The sequence below is a fragment of the Camelus ferus genome, chromosome 6 (genome assembly GCF_009834535.1).
Source record: "Camelus ferus isolate YT-003-E chromosome 6, BCGSAC_Cfer_1.0, whole genome shotgun sequence".
Lineage (NCBI taxonomy): Eukaryota > Metazoa > Chordata > Mammalia > Artiodactyla > Camelidae > Camelus > Camelus ferus.
Window position 1 is genome coordinate 19,970,318 of NC_045701.1, and position 17,957 is coordinate 19,988,274.

A 17,957-nucleotide genomic window follows, 5' to 3' on the forward strand; every position below is an offset into this window, starting at 1 on the left:
ATGAACTGAACAGGTAAACTGATCATTAGTAAAGGGCTTAAGATGGGCTAAGCTGCACTCTGCCCTTTGGACGCTAGGCTCCACTACAGGATTTTAAGAAGCGAGCAGTTTCGGATATTCTTGTTTGTTTTTTATTGTTTTCTTAATTTATTTTCGAATATGTAGCACACGTGCTTTGTACAACATTCAAGTTATAAAAGGGTACATGCAATGATCAGCCATTCTGTTCTTTGTAGTGGCAACCATTGTTACCCATTTCGTGTGTATCTTCAGAGAGTCTACACCTAGTACACATTTTGTAAGGATGGTCCTCAAAAGCTACTCTGCAGACCACGTATTCAAAGTTTCTATTTGATCAGCAGCAACACTTGAGAGCTTAATAGAACTGCAGAATCTCAGGCCCTATCCCAGACCTATTGAATCAGAATTTACCTTTTCAACAAGATCCTCAGATGACATTTAAGTGGGAGAGGCAGTGCTATACAGGCATCAATTTTTATAAAGAGGAATTGGAAGGAGGCAAAACAGAAGGCAAGGAAAGGCTAGAATGTAAGGTCCTTAGGGCACAATCTACCTTTTATTCACAGTTGTCTATCTAGTATTTGGCACAGTATGTAATACATAAGTAAATATTTTATGAATTAATTAAGAACACAACCTTAGAGTAAGGCAACGGCAGCAGAGAGGTAGGAACCAATCTGAGAAATATGTAAGGGTCAAAATCAACAGAATTTAGTGACTGTGATGGTTAATTTTATGGGTCAACTTGGCTAGGCCATGATACCCAGTTTTTCGGTCAAACGCTAGTCTAGTTGTTGCTGTGAATGTATTTTTTGTTTGTGATTAACCTTTAAATCATCATGCTTTGAGTAAGGCAGATTACCCTCCATAATGTGGATGGTTCTCATCCAGTCAATTGAAGGCATTAAGAAAACACACCTGGGTTCAATCCTCAGTACCTTCATTGAAAAATAAATAAACCTAATTACCTCCCACCCTCCAAATTAAAAAAGAAAAGAAAACACAGAGGAAAAAGGAATTCTGCTGTCTTTGGACTCTGTAGCATCAGCTCTTCCCTGGGTCTCCAGCCTGCTGACCTGCCTTGCAGATTTCAGACTAGTCAGCTCCCACAATTATGTGAGCCAATTTATTTAAGTAAGTCTCTTTCTCTCTCTCTCCATACACATATCCTATTCATTCTTTTTCTCTGAATAACCCTGACTAATACAGTGACTGACTGAATATAGTGGAGGAGGGGAAGGGAGCAGTAGAGAATGATGCCTTTGGAGACTGAGTGTAGGTAACATCCATCTATAGGTGTCCAAGTCAAAAACCTGGGAGGTATCCCTGCTTTCTTCCTCTTACTTACCCCTTAAATTCAACCCATCACCAACGTCTGTGATTTCTTCCAATATTAATCCATTTAATTACCCCCATGTCTCTTGCTACCACCTTCATCCAAGTTTCTTTAGATTGTTTTACTATAATAACCTTCCAGTTGGCTTTCCTTTTTCTATTCACCAGGCCGTTTGCTTATTTAAAAATGTAAATCAGATCATGACACCCCTTCCTCCAGGATGAAATCCCTTTAGTAGCTTCTTGGTGTTTTTGTTTTGGGTTTTTTTTTTTTTGTTTTTTGGTTTTTTTTTTTTGGATTAAAATTCAACTCCTTACTATGGCCTACAAGGCTCTGTATAGTCTGACTCCTACCTCCCACCAACCCTCTTCTATGTCCTTCTCTCTCATTAACATCATTGCTACGGGCTTTCTGAGGCTACTAAGTCTTTTCCTATTTTTGGACTTTGTACTTGCTGTTCTTTCTGCTTACAGTGCTCTTTCCACACCTCTTTACATGGTTGGCTTTTTTTCCTCCTTCAACTTAAAATTCAAATGTTACCTTTGCAGAAAGCTCTTCTGGGGTCTCTCTCCAGCAAGGAACCTCCCCCAGTTACTCTTTCTCATCCTGTTTTTGTCATAGCATTTATCACAATCTCTAGTGACCCTGTTTACTTATTCAGTATCTGTTTGCAGCACAGGGACCTTGTCTGTGTTTTTGCTACTGTACTCCTAGTGTCTGGCATGGAGTAAATGTTCAATAAATGTTTCCAAAAATGACAGAATAGTGCCTCTCATCATAATAAGGAGTGAGGATAAATTAAATTTTGGCCACACAGATCTTGTCCCTCATTCTTGTGGGACATCCAAATAGAAATGTCTAGTACACATTTGAAATTAGAGAGGTCTTAGCTACAGATAGAGGATTAGGAGTTATTTGATGATAGTAGTAGATGGAATCCTGTAAAAGTAGAGGCCATCTGAAGATAGGATAGAATGAGAAGAAACCTTGAAGGACGTCAACATTTAGCCAAAGGGAAAAGGTACAGAAGGGATAGTAAGTTTCAAAAAAAAAAAGTCGTTTTGTATCCTTCCAATTATACCACATTTCAGGGGGTTTTTTTAATATAAATTTTAAAATACTATGAAATATGGTTTATTTGAAAGTTCACTGTTGGAAGTCAGGATCTGGGTTCTAGTCATTCAAATGATCAGATTATACTGAATTGAACACTGTGTACTTCTGGTGAGGGGTGGGGAAAGCTCACAGTGATTCTTCCTTTTCTGGAAGTTGACCTTGTACACAAGAATAGGTGGGCTCCCCAAGCCACATTGACTCCCTAGAGCTGATTTGGGAAGGGGGTTCAGAAACAGATTAACTATGAAGCCAATGAAGCTGTAACTTCAGGGCCCCTCATTGCATAGGCCTCTTCTATTCTTCAAGAAAGCCCTTCAAATTATATTTGTATAAAATCTGGGTCTGCCCCTAGGTGGGGGTATAAGTAACCCAGAGGAACCATCAAAGTCTCTGCTAGTCTCCAAAGATGGCCCTTCAATGAATAGTATCCAAGCCTTTATGTAATTTTTCTCTTTTTTATTATGGGCTAGCCCTATGATTCATTTTTGACCAGTAGAATAGGACAGAAGTGACACCCACGGCTAGGTAACGGAGTCATCTGTATTAACTTGCCTGAAGAAGTTCTAAGACAATGTATCTGCAAATAAACAAACAAAAAATGTTAACAGAAAGAAGGTGAAAATATAGGAAAGGTGAAACCAAAGAACAAGATTTTGATAGTCCCCAGAGAAAAGGCTAAGCTGACCTGCAGACTTCTGGCAACCATCTAGTAGAGACGAAGGTGAAGGCATCCTGCTGACTTGATTTTAACCATTATGATTCTCTTTCAGCAGATGTTCTCGCTGGTTCTGCCATTACCAAGCAGGCATCTGATTGTGATTTAGTTTCACAGGGAGGAAACTTGCTGACAGTGAATGAATGAAATTGAAATTTGGCCTAAAAATTAATGTTTTGTGAGTTTAATTAGTGTGAACCACTGAATCTCATAAATTCTGAGTTGCACATTCAAAATCAATTTGTGGACTTATAAGTCCGAACTTTGAGATGTGAACTCATTCATTCTTTCATTTATTCAATAAATAATTGAGTGCCTACCCTGTACCAAATTCTAAATTCTGGGGATATTAACTACAAAGTATTAAACCACATGCGATAGCTCTCTCTATCCCCCTTGCCTTCTGAGATGGCCCGCACTGTATGGAGAGTGTATCTACTTTTACTTTAAACTGAACAGCCCTACACCTCAGTCTCTCTTCCTCTCGAAACTTTTGAGATGGACTGTGTATCTCCTAAGCTGCTCTCCCTTGTGAGTGAGACAGCCCGCACTCTATGGAGTGTGTTATCTCCCTAATAAACTGAATTTCACTTTAAAATAAATAAATAAAATAAACCATATGCAATTGAAAACGAGGCATGGGTTGGAGGTGCTATGGAAAAATACATAGGCTATGTGTATGCTGCATTGATAAATGTTTGAGTAAAAATTCACAGTATTGTACATACTGCTTTCTAAAATAAGGAAGCTGGGAAACAATTGTCTAGAACTATGTGCTGGGGACTTCATTTACTCCTTAAAACTAACCTGTAACTGACATGATAGTCTCTAGGGAAACCCTATAATCACACATAAGGATATTCGTATTTTACAGATGGGCAGAATAATTGATCAATATTTGTTGAACAAATTAGCATTAAAACCTCTACCTTCAAAAGCTTCGTCATTAAAGCCATAGAAGAGTAAATAACAGCAGAAGAGAAGCAGGGCTGATTTTTAAGTGAAGTGCCTTAAGCACCTGACCCAAAATCTCTTAAAGATGGAATAAGGCAAGGCTAAGGAGGTGATTTGAACTGAAAATAGCACCAGGTTAAAACGCATTTATAAAATACCAAAATCACTGATTTGATTTATTTAATTTGATGTAGAAACAACTTTTCTTTTTACCCTCCTCCCCTAAAGAGCCTACCTAAGACATGAAATGACAGCATCTGTGTCCATTCAACTCCTATACATTTCTCCATACTTACTTTTATATGGTGCCATAAAATCCTATTCCTTCCTATTCCTCTCAGTTAACTGGACATACTCTCCCTAGAATTTTACCAGTCAGCAACCTCAGATTGTCCATTATGATGCTAGCACCCAATGCATTAACCATTTGTTGTCGTGGAGAAAGGGAATTTGTTGCATGGAGAATTAGGTCAACTATATAATTCTTCAAACTGGTCTCCCATCCACCCAATCTAATCCCTATTCAGTAGCCAAAGTGATCTTTTAAAGACAAATCTGATTATTTACCCCTTTGCTTAACTTTAGGCCTCCTCCCTGTACCCCACCCCCAAGCCTGGCATAACATTCTTTCAATAAATGTGTCCTACAGATCTCAACTTAAACAATACTTCTTCAGACAACCCAGATCTGACTTCAGATTAGACTGTTATTAGCACTCTCAAAGCCAGTCTTTCTTCATGATCCTTTTCCCAACAAATAATGTCAGTCTCCACTGCTGCCAGATTGTTAGCTTGAGGGCAGTGTCAGGTTTGCTTTCTCTGCCATTTAGAGCCTAGTGTACTAAGGCAGTGTTTTTAAGTAACTTTTACAGTCACTAGGAAGCTACTTACTCCTACCTTCGGCAACTATTATCATACATCAAATATAACATTGAAGCTCATTATATGGGAACTACTAAAAGCTCATTTATTTGGTTCACCCATTACTAATAGAGTCTAACTTGCTGTCATTTACATGAACCTGCTATCCAGACTACTTGCCAGATTTCTCAAGCCATTCAGTAATCACTCTTTAATTTCATCATCCATTTCTTCCTTAACACTCAGCATTATTTTCATCAAACATGTTCTTAACAGGCATAGATGATCTCTCCATTTTCACTTCTCCAGCCTTTCCTTCCAGACCGCTGCTTACTGCTCATGTCTTTCTTAAAAACTCTCCCTGACAACCGTGGTGTCACAATACTAGTTCTACTGCCCATTCCTGCCCCTGCCCCCCAGGTTCAGACATCTCTCGAACCCTGTATGTACCTCACATACCCTTAAGAGAATTTCCTGCCTTAATTATTTCTATCCTCTTACCTGTATATTACTTTATAGTTTATAATGTGCTTTGACATGTTTCATCACCCCTTTCACAGGTGAACAAATTGAGGCTCAGAGAACTGCTTTGTCTAGTAAGTGGATGAGTTAAGTTCTTGAATTCAGGTCTTTTGACTCTGAACTTTTTGCTCCTTGTATTAACCATACTCCTAAGGCGTCACCTCAAGTCATTTATTTCTAAAGGTCTCCTGCAGTGACTCTCAAACCCATCTGTATGCATTAGACTCCTTTGAAGCTTAGGGGAAATAGTTATCAAAAGCCTCATCACAGCCAGGAACTGGGGAGGTGGGGAGAATGGAGACATTAGTCAAAGGGTACAGACTTCTGGCTGCAGGAAGACCTATGTTCCAGGGACCTAATGTAAGCATGACTACGGTTAATTCTATATTGCACACTTTAGTTGCTGTGGGAGTAATTTAATGTCCTCACCATAGCAAAAAAGGCTAATTATGTGAAGGTGAAGGATGTGTTTACCAGCCTCATGGTGGTAAACAAGTATTTCACAGTATGTGTATCAAATCATCACATTGTACACCTTAAATTTACACAATGTCATATGCCAATTTTACTCAATAAAACTACAGGAAAAAGTCTCACCACAGACTAAGGTGAGACCAGCATGCTATTTTGTAGTTATATTGGTTTAAGTTATTTAGCCTATTACATCAAATATAATTTCCTCAATTTAGCTCCATAATCTGGTTCTTTCTTGCCATTTTCTCTCTTTCAAAACTAACTCCTTTATTCAAATGTTTTATTCCATTTTTGCACTTCTGGTAGTTACAGAAATTAAGAATGCCATTCATCCTAACGTCATTACTTTGAGTAATGGTAATTAAGAAACCTAGGTTCTAATCTCAGCTTTGTCATCTTGGGCAGACACTTTTCTAGACACATTTCCTTATCTGTAAAATAAAAAGGTACACTCAGAAGACAGAATTTCCTTCTAGTTTAAAAATTGCTTTGCTCAGGACTAGGGAGGTGTATAGCTCAGTGGTAGAGCATGTGCCTAGCAAGCACAAGGTCCTGGGTTCAATCCCTAGTACCTCCATTAATAAACAAACAAAGCAAAAAACCCAAAATGTAAGAATATCTTGTTGGCTAAATTGATTTTATAAACTTGAGAAAGCTTTGTATTTATGTTCTAACATGATTACATAAGAATGCCAAGGCCTTGGAAATAGCATGTTGTAGTGAGGTCTTGGGTCATAGCCCTCCCTGAACTTCAGTTTCCTTATCTGTTTTTCCTTATTTGTAACCTCCTCTATGTTCCTTATAACATGTCTATTCTGAAGATCAAAAAGGAAAGCAATGTGAAAAAATTTGTGTACTTGTAAACAAAAAAAAAGCTCTTTACAAATATAGATTAGATACTATAGTTTCTAATGGCTGACAAAATATCACCAAAGAAGAGTGCTTCCATAAAAGTTTTATTTATCCCCACAACAACCCTGTGAGGTAGGGTGATCAGGGCATTTGAAAATGAGAAAACTAAATCTACATTACTTGTTCACGGCTATACTGCATAGTAAATATGTAGAAATTAAATTGAAAATTTTAAATGTCTATGACTTTATATTGATTCATGTGGAAAAAGGCAGAGAGAATATTATCTCCCCTCTACCTTAATGCCAAAAGGACACTGCCTTGAAAAATCCCATTTCAAAAGATGAAAGTATTTAATTGCTTATTTCTACAAAGATTTATAAAATAAAAAAATAGTGAAGTATTTTACAGTTATATATATAATGGTCTCATTCAGGGATATGTCCTTCAGCTGTGTATATGATCAACTATTCCAAGTGCTAGAAATGCAAACTCTTAAAAAGTATGAAAGACAAGAATGATAATGAGCAGTAGCCTCAATCTTCTTTATTATTCCTCCATGTATCTTGAATAAGTTCTGTGAAATATGGTCCCAGTTAAAAAAAAGAAAACTGTACCACAAAGAGATGTCTGATAAACTTTATTTTGTTACCTACTCTCAACTTTCAAACCACTGTCACATTATTTAAAGCAGTGATTTCTCAAACCTGGCCGTTAGAATCACTTGGAGAGCTTTTATAAAACACAGAACTCTCAGGCCCCACTCTATACCCAGTGAGATAATTTTGCAGAGGCCAGGCCTCAGGAATCTGTATTTCAAAAGCTCCAGAGTCATTCTAATGAAGAGTCAAGTTTGGGACCCACTGATGTATTTTAAAATACTAATAACTAATATCAAAACCATAAAGTAACTAAGTATAAACTTGTTGCTCTCATCCCCCTTTAAAAATTTTCTCAAAATGCATTATAATCCTGGAACTCTTGCCTCTGGGCAAGTAATTTCAATTCAAGATACAGAGAAACATTTTATAAAAATGTATCCTAGTGAGTGAGACTTGGATTCCAATAATAATTTAAAAGTAGCATTTAAATATAAGATATTGAGTTCTGTGATTCTTATTCTGAAATTTTAAAATGTATTTTATACAGGTTCCTAGCAAGCTTTTAACTCAGGGGAAGACATGAAAAGTAATGACATAATCAAGCACAACAGCACTGAAAAAATACTATTCTCAAATGTAGCTCATGAGAGGAATAAGAAAGTGAATGAATGACAACCTAAGGCCTTTTGGCCCATACATTTTTGTTCCCAGTCCACTCTTCCCCTATAAGGGGAAATAAAATAAACATTCTTTCCTAGTTGCTTGGCATAGTTATTCGGTGGGTAACTATTAACACTAAGTTAATTTAGATACACAAGATTAAAAGAGGTAACAAATAAATACCTAGGAAGACAAAGAGAAGTCAGGTCAGAAAACCTTAACTAGCTAATGATGCAGTATATAACACCATCATGTTAGTACAATTAAATGAAGGCTTCAGTGTCCTTTACATTTCAGCTTTATGTGACTGACACAAGATGTGGAAGAGATCTGGTCCTCATGAAGAAGTCTGTGCTCGCTGTAAAGATTTGTAGGAATAATGAAATGCTTTCTTCATTGATGAGATGAAGTCTCTCAGTTTTTCAGGCAAGCTGACTGAACAAAACAATGAAAAACAAACTTCTTTAGATGGTTGAATGAAAGTAGTATCTAGCTGAGAAAGTCATTGGCCAAAGACAACTTTTTTTAAACGATTCTATGTTTAACCAGCTCCCCCCCGAAAAGAACCCCCCAAAATAAACAAACCAGAAAACCAGAGAAATATAAAAAAACAATGTACACATCCATTTCCACTGACAGTTACAAGAAAATAGCCATTTATAGGAGTTACAATGCTTTCAACAAATTCCCCCCAAATTTTGGGAAACAAGATAAAGCCATCGGGTAAATAAATATACATACTAACTAATATAAAACAATTTATGCTTTCAAATTGTTACCAACTCTCTTTTAAGACCCAAGGAGACATATGGTGATATAAATCCGATTAGGGCTACATATATTACATGGAATTAAAAAACACAACTGATTAAAACATCCTAACAATAATACAAATATTTAAAAGAATGTCTTAAAAGTCAGACATTTATTACTGGAAATATCACAATTATAGTCTGTACTTCAGAGTTGTAATGTGTATATAGGTCACTTTTTCTGTGTCTTATCAGGTAACCATCTCTCCTGCATTTACTATAGTCAGTTTTTAAAAGTTCAAGTTTCCTGTGTGAACTGAAGGGGCTGGGCACACCTCAATTCATAAACACCTCCATTTAACTAATGGAAGTGTTTAAGATAACATCTACCAACAGATAAAGGAAAAGAAGGGGTAATAAAACATTAGGATGGAAGGAAGCTGGATAAGTCTTTATAAGTTATTTTAAATTTTGTATTAACAACAAATTTTAAGTGACTCAAATAAAGTAATGAAAAATATATTAAATTGATCTCAAGAAATTTTCTCAGGCTATATAAAATTTTCCTTAGTTTATTTCTTTACAGAATCCTGTTTGGTTTAATTCACCTGTCAGTTGACTTAAAGGAACTCTTCTATCAGGGGATCAAAAACAACTTTATCAATAATAAAAGATGGTAAAAGTTGGTGTTATTTAAATGCCCACAGGTGCAGTGGTATATACAGGTGCTTACATTTTCCTTTTAGTTATGGGAAAGCCCTTTGAGACAGTATTTAATCAGAAAAGCTTTCAGCAATTATAATGCATGCTGAAAGTTTGGATCTGGTATAGGTTTTGGGTTCTGCTGTTTGAACATAAAAAGGGAGCAAAGAGAAATGTAACTAGGTTCACAATTTTGAGCAAGAGCATATGTAAAGGTAACGTATGTACATTTTATTTCAAGAAAGACAGAAGACAAACAGCATAAAGATGCCCAGATGCCCTAAAGATAAATACATTTCAAAGATTCTCATTAAAATGAATCTGTAGTATTTTTTCCTGCAAGCAAAATACCTTTCTTTAAATTAAAACAAAAACAAACAAAAAACCCCCAGTATTCTGAATTGCAAATGCTTCTGCTTTTTTTTTTGCAGAAAATCTGCCATGATTATTTTTTTAATGAATAAAGATTTTCCACAAAACAGGCTTGCTCTACATGCTAGATTTTTAAACAGTTCAGTGACACAATATGCTAACTACATACACAACAGATAATATAGTAAGAAAACACTCAACCTGATGAAAAGTTAAAATCTTCATTAATACACTGAAAACTGACATAACTCATGCCTTTAAAATCAAAAATACAAAAATTAAATGTTTTCCTAAAAAGATTTCCTTATTTTAAGGATTCATTTGAAAATGAAGCTGCATGTAATTTGTACAATAAGTTGTACAAGTAAACAGGTAATATACATAAAAAATTAAGTGACATACTCCTCAATTATCAGTTGTCCACCTTTAATTTCCAATACTGTACTTTCTTAACAAGCATACAAAATATCAAACTTCTCTTTAGAAAAAGTGCCGTTCTTTGACATCCTTTACACGAAAACAGTCTGAGCCTGTGGCATGTTAATGCAGTCGAGAGGCAAAGCATACTAACTTTTACAAATTCTACCTTCCATAAAAAGCCTCCCGAAAAGGAGATTACACACCACTATAAAAATATCAACCTCTTGTGGTAGCTGCATTAGAGAACCAAGGCTTGAAGACTATTTTTATATAGCATAGAAAACCACTATGAGAGCATATTAACTGCATTGGTGGCTTGGGAGTTTACTGTGCCACAGGATAATGCATAGCTACTGTAATGTACCAAGACTGTTACACAGTTTTAAATTGATTGTAACCGAGAGCATAACAGAGGTACTACCAGCCCATGCAAAATAACTAAAAATACTGAATCACTGTGCTGAATACTTCATTCCTGGAGAAAACCAAAGGCAACAGTAACCAAATCAAGCCCAACAGGTGACCAAACCCATTCTCCTCAAAGATTGGTGAGCACAGTGAAGTCTGAGGTATACCTTTATCCATTACATCTGTGTGCCACTGCAAGATATTACCACTTGGGAACACATGCCATCACAATGGTTTAAATCTTTTGAATATTAGTCATTCATATATTCTTATCTACCCAGTCTCTTGATTTTTGAAAAGATTTCACCTACAGTAGGATATTACAGAAACAAAATATAAATGCATGTCTTTCTAAATGAAACTTACATGGACTAAAAGTAGAGAATATTTTTAAACAAATATACAATATGCAGGCAGACAAAGCAGGAAAACGGCCATTCAAATGTATAATAAAAAAACTAAAAATTGACTATTTCCAGAAAACTATGAAGCGCCTCAACTAAAAGGAATGCATAATGAAATTCTAATCTAATACAGGTCAAAAATGTAAAAAGGTTATAAACCTTAACAGGAAAAATAAAACAACTTTTACTGGCCATTCCTGTTGAAATGAGAATTTTAAAGTAACAGAAAAGTGGCTACAAACCCACTTAGAGCACCAAACAGAGAGAAAATAAAAGTCCATTTTCATCTCTGTTATTATCATAAAATCCTGTGTGACTACAGGTCAAACTGCTGGTGGCAGAAACAGAATTCTTTATAAACTGCAGATGTCCTGTACATAAAAAAATTCACTGGAGTTGCACTAGTTCTAAAGACTCTTCTGTTTTAGCCTACCTACTGTATGTATTCAATCTGAGATAAAGTCTCTTTCTGTAACCCTTGATTATTATTGGGCACCAAAGATAAGAAAAGCAAGACGGGGTACAAAAATGCAAAATTTCAACAGTAATGGCAATGTTTTAGTCTTAGTCCAAAAGGGTCCTGCATTCTCTCCCCCTTCAGTGATTTGACAAGTCTTTGTACTTAATCTGGGGGCAGCAAATCATGCAAGCGAAATCTGTCTCTGATGTGAGGTCGAACATCTTCATTCTGTGTGGAGAAACAAACATTTTAAAAGTCACGTAATTTCAAAGACATAATCCAAAACCTTATGAACATTCTTACTCTGCAGAGAAAATATATCACCATTTATTTTACAACTTACATTATTTTGTTTGCCAAATAAAAAGATACTATGTCGAAGAAGTTAAATTTAGATTAAAAAAAAAAGAAGCCGGACATTAATGTTTTAATTTTGTAAAAAAATTACACAATAAGAGGCCAAACCAAAAGGTAAGTAAAGTCATTAAGCCACTAAATTCTACTTTATACAGTAGTTTTAAAGTTAATCCATGGGTCCAGGGGGAAAATCCCAGAATAAAGTTTAAGTAGCATAAACATTAATTCTAGATCTGAACGATGAAATCAATTTAATACAACTAGTTAATGACTTGCAAGAGGACGTCCAGAGAAATGAAACATTCAAAGTATATATTTAAAAATACTGCTAAACATAATTTAAATATAATTTATAAGATTCAAAAATGCTTGTAATCTTTTTCCAACTTCTGCCCTAATCTTCCATGTTGACTTAAAAAGTCAGTACACATAAAGGAGTTAAAAAGATTAATTTCAATAGAGCTGAGGCAACAAAAACACTAACAAAAGGATAAATGTAAGATACACTTACCAGTTCTACAAGCTTCTCCAGAAATGGAATCAATTTTAGAAGTTCATTGTCATTTTTATCCATAAACCAGCTTTCTATAGGGATTCCATTAGATAGCTAAAATGATAAATAAGTAATTAAATCCTATTTTTATGTACATTTGGTCTACTCTGGAAAAGCTTAAAAAAGAAGTAACAGATTTAAGCAAACATTAATCCACAAGTTCCTTTAAAAAGGAATGCCACCAGAGTTTATGCTTGTCATGTTATTTGACAATTTAATAGTGCAAGAGACAGATGTTAAGGAATAAATTGAAGCCTAACTGGTTTTTCAGCGTAATTTCTTAGTGTATATAAAACTTCACAAAAGGAGTCATTAAAACAAGTTTTGCATTAACATCACTAAAAACATAACTTTATTCATTCAAGAAATAGTTACTATTAGTCAATGCTAGGCATTTTGAATGAAGGACTATTGACAATCTAAACAGAGAACACTATCAGAAAACATATACTCTTATGCAGGGACTGTGTCCCATTCATTGTTTTATTCCCAACAATTAGCAAGATAACCTGAAATATAGTAGGAATGTAACAAATTGACTCAATGGTATATGGTTGATAAGAAGTCTAAAAACAAAAATACAAATCATATTTATTTTATAGTAAATAATCTCTAGGATAAAATATCTTTCTTTTAACATTTACACAGAACATTATGTTTGAGATGGAGAATGACAAATTATTTTACCTAGGAACTAGGATGAAATTCTTAAAAACATATTTTAAAATGCAAGCAAATAAAAGTAGTGACCTAAACTGAACATATTTCAATACCGTATGCAAATTTTCCCCTTTTATTCTTTTTTTTACATTTTATTATGGACATTTTGAAACACAGACGTTAAGGGCAAATCTTGTTTCATCTACATCCAACCCACTTTCCACCATCCCCATTCTGTACTGATTCACTGTGAAGGAAATCTCAGACATATCACATGAACATATTCATAATGTAAATACATCTTGCAAGGATAGCTCATCTCTAGTTGAAATTATATTTCAAAGAATCACTGACAAAGGTACAAATATACTGACAAAATAGTCTAAGAAAATATTTCAGAATTTTCAAACAGACCAGAAGAATATGGTTAAGCTATCTGTAATTCTTAAAACATATTTACAATTAAATCATTTCCTTAACAACTGATAAGAACACTATTAAATGATACATATCTTACAGTCCCTTCTTATTCAGATTTATTACTTAGATTTTTATTTATGTTGTACTTCATTTAGAAGAAAAATTTCCACAAGGAATATACCGATTTGGCATTTCTAATTCTAAAAGATGACACTGAATAGGGAAATTCCAGCAGTGAAAATTAAAATTCTGTTGTCCCATCATATTGTTTGGCAGCATTTGTCTCAGTCTGTTTAGTAATCCTCTTCCTACCTGATATGCAAAGGCTTGTGGTGAGTTGTCAATTATTATAGTTTTTGAAAGATCTCTTCCAAGGATATTTAAGTCCTTTATATAGTTTCCTTGTACACAAACACAATGTTCACGGAAAAGCCGGTGCCTAAATATAAAAAAAAAACCGAATTAACTAAAAAAAAACCCAAAAACCCACCACCAAAAACAGCAACAAAAACAAACCCTCTAAAAAGCACATCATATACTGAAACATATATAGACATACACATACCATAGGCTTTACAAGTTAAGCCTTATCATTTTCTCTCACAAAGAAAATTCAATAAGAGTGTGGGCCTAAGCTCTGAGCTACAGTTCTATTACAAAAATTCTTAACAATTATTGAAACCTTACAACCAAATATTACCATGCCTTAAAGAACTTCTGTTTATTCTAAAATGTTATATTAAATGATAAAGAGGGATTAAAAACTCTGTAAATTGTTTTTGTAATTTATTTACCCAAGAAAGCTCAGTTCAGATGCAGCATCTGGTTGTCAGCGAGGTCCTGCTTTTTAACCAATTTTCCAGATGGTTGACTGAGGCACAAGGAGGTCAAGTGACTTGCCCAAGGTCACACAGTAAGTCAGTGGTTAGCCCCGCATTGGAACCCAGGATCCTCCTGGCTCCCAGTCCTTTGCTCTAACCAGAAGACCACACAGCCTCCCTATCCCTGTACATGCCAGAATAGAAAATATAAGAAGGAATGTCCGTGTTGGCATTTAAAAAAATGTTTTTAGTTTCTCTTATAGTTTTTGAGAAAAGGTGCAGAGGCCAAAACATTCCATCATTTCAACTTTTCCCAAACACCCACCTTTCTTTTAATTTTGTGTGTGTGTGTTTATGGTCACTTGAAAAAACAAGGATTGAATGAAATGATGAATTCAGATTTAGGTATTACAAATGTAAACTGATCTTTCACTGGTGAAACTGACAAAATGATGTATCATTTAAAAAAGCTACTAAAAGTTTTATAATAATACTTATAGCCTTGTAATAATTATATAATCTCCATTTAACACTCAAAATATTAGTCTCTGAATATTCCTAATAACTGATACAGATTACTGTGAAATAATACTCCATCTGTATATATTAATAATTTGGTAGTTTGGCTTCCTTGTGTCTTAATCCCAAGAAACAATTTTTCAGGAGCTACAGCTTACAAATATCTAATTTTTAATTATGCAATTTCAAGAAGGGCATTTTCTACCAACAAAACCTGTCATAGCTCTAATAACAAAACTCAACCTTAAAAATATCAGTGCCAGTAGTGATGGTAAAGAGGAAGAATTTTACAACCAGACAAAAGGTAGCATAAAAGGTTCTTTCAAAGAATACTTTTAATTAGTTAAATGATCATCTACCTCTGAAAGGTTTAAAGGCAGTCCTATTGTGAAAAAGTAAGACTAGACAAAAGAATTTAAGTCCTGGTTAGATCTAAGTAAGATTACATATTTTATTTGTATAAACATTTAGATATGAGGAAATTGGAGAGGCAGGTACTACTGCATATACATGCAAGTCACTATTGGTAACTTTTCTCCAATGCAGCAAACTCGCTAGAGATAGGAAACAACTGAATATGTATGTAGATACAATTAGTTTAATTAAATTATACTAACCTCCTTTCAGTTTATTCAGGAATCTGAGGATCACTAGCATATATTTGAAGTTTGAGAAACTACTTTTGCTAGTCATCAAATCTGCCTTTGGACTCATGAGATTCAGAGATCATAGAAATTTCTGTGTCTACCTTATCACCAGCATAGATAACTCCCTATAGTGCTCTAATGAATTCTATATACTGTTCAATAAGTTTTTTCTGTTTTAAGTTTTTCAAAATACAACTAGATAAAACAAAGTTAAATTCCCAAAGGTGTGGATTTTATAAAACTAGTTTAAAAGAGGAGTGTTAATTAGTAACATTATAGTTGCATGACTATGATCTGTCCCCTAGTAAAATGAAAGCTCCAAGAGGGAAGGGTTGGTGTTGCTCACCACTGTTCCCTGGAACATTTGAGGTGCTGAACAGAAATCTTCAGAATGAATGAAGTCATCAGAGCAAAATCATTTGTATACTTTTATTAAGGTTTGGTAAAATGAGCATTAAGTTACACTTTTATGAAAAGAAAGTAACATTTTCATTTGTGGGTCTGAAGCTTGCTTATATATATGGAAGATAAAATGGAAACCGACTACAGGACAAATTTTGATCCTCTAGATTAAAAAAGTCAGTTCTATTTATAAGGAAAAAAGTCTTCTGAATGTGGACACTAGGAAAAGCCTTTCACCACAGTTGAAATTACTTAGTAATACTATTAACAGTAGAAATTAAATTTAAGGTTTTCCACTAAGACAATATGAGAGAAAGTATTTAAGAAATGAATACCCAGCTAGTAAAGCCTTTATGAGCCTTTTGTGGCATCTCTCTCAACTCTTGATCAAAACTCAAAGATTAACTCCTGCATCTAAGAGGATGCAGCAAGACTGCTGAGTCTTATTATCTTACCTCACTTGACAGAAATAATGAAACTAATTTTCAAATAGTTTTAAATAAGTTACCCAAGGCACTCCCACCTAACCAGGAACACACTGCATCTGCTGGCTCAGGACACACACAAGGAACTGAGTCCAGATCAGGATAACCCGAGTGACTAAACCAACTGCAATTTCCAATTAGATTCATGTAACATTTTCTTTCTACGGAAGATAAATTTGCTCTTTAAAAAAGCAAAAGAGTTTGATCCTTTTTGTTAAAATTAATGTATTTCTCTATGCTTAAAAAGGTGACATAACATGCATTATCTCAGAGACATAACGAAGTGAAAACATCATGCACACAGTGAAAAATTCCACATACCACCAATCTACCCCCAAACCCAAAAGAAGGATACAGATGTACAAGTGAATAAATATATTTGATCTTTGTATCCTTTAAAGAACGTCTGTCTGGAGTTAAATAATTAGGAACTCTTAAAGAGTTTGGGGGCTTTAAAAAAATTCACTTTTTTTTACCATTTAACACAACAAATCTCTATATATGCAGCCAACTGAAAATGGCTATCAAAATTAAATAGAATCATAGTAATTTCAGAGATAAGTGTGACAGACATTTCCACTATTTCTTAATTAAATTTACCTGACCAGTTGCTTTTTAGGGTCTAGTATGTTCAGTAACTTGTCTGCATACACCTTCTTAGAAGCAGTAAAAAGAATGATCTATAAATTCAGGGGAAAAGAAGTAATCATTATACATGATCTAAATATGGGTACTACATTGAATAAAATAAAAATACTTAGGTAATTAGCTTAAGTATGTTTACCTCATACATTTGAGACATTCGTTCCAGGAATTCCCTGAAGAATGGCCTTAATCTCACATAAACCTGAAGAAATAACAAAGACAGGCTTCAGCAAATAAACAGAAACAGAAACAACTTATTTATAAGATAGGTTCTAACTTTGGATATAATTTAAAAGTTCGTATGTTAAAATAATACAAAAGTTTACAAAGCACCACTCAACCAAATATATTTCACACACCAAAAGTCACTTAAAACAATCTTCTGGTAGAGCAGTAATAATCACTGGTGATCATTTGACTTTTTAATAGTTAAATAGCAGCATACAATATAGTCCTTCATGGAATATAATTTTAAGAAACATTTAAACTAAAAATGGCAGGTTTCCTCTGAGATTTTGATCCACCAATCAGCTCCATCTTCCAGCCAGGTAGCATCCATCCAATTATTAGGCAGGCTGTGTATCCACTTCTGGCTGACCTGTCTCAATGACCTTCCTCAATAATTACTCAGAATTTCTTTTCAACAATCACCTGCTAAGAATACCTTTATTTTAAATTTCTATTAAGGTAATTAATATTCAAGAAAGAAATGTATGGATTGGTGGGTTTAAATAACTGGAATTTTTCAGAAATCAATCTTGTTGTTCTACATTTACTGATTCAGATGTGGTATCTAAGTACTACTGGGTTACCTGAGA

At 34.6% G+C, this 17,957-nt stretch overlaps 1 protein-coding gene across 3 annotated transcripts in view; it reads right to left on the reverse strand.

Moving 5' to 3' along the window:
- Nucleotides 1–6,938: 6,938 nt before the first annotated feature.
- CTDSPL2 (CTD small phosphatase like 2) overlaps nt 6,939–17,957 on the reverse strand; it is a 68,250-nt gene continuing 57,231 nt past the window's right edge. For all 3 annotated transcript variants that reach the window (XM_032481326.1, XM_032481327.1, XM_014565342.2), the window contains exons 9-13: nt 17,279–17,341; nt 17,095–17,174; nt 13,933–14,059; nt 12,499–12,594; nt 6,939–11,858 (exon numbers count right to left, since the gene is read on the reverse strand). In XM_032481326.1, the coding sequence (XP_032337217.1) occupies nt 11,793–11,858; nt 12,499–12,594; nt 13,933–14,059; nt 17,095–17,174; nt 17,279–17,341 (432 nt within the window). In that variant the 3' untranslated portion in view covers nt 6,939–11,792. The remainder of the gene's footprint in view (nt 11,859–12,498; nt 12,595–13,932; nt 14,060–17,094; nt 17,175–17,278; nt 17,342–17,957) is intronic.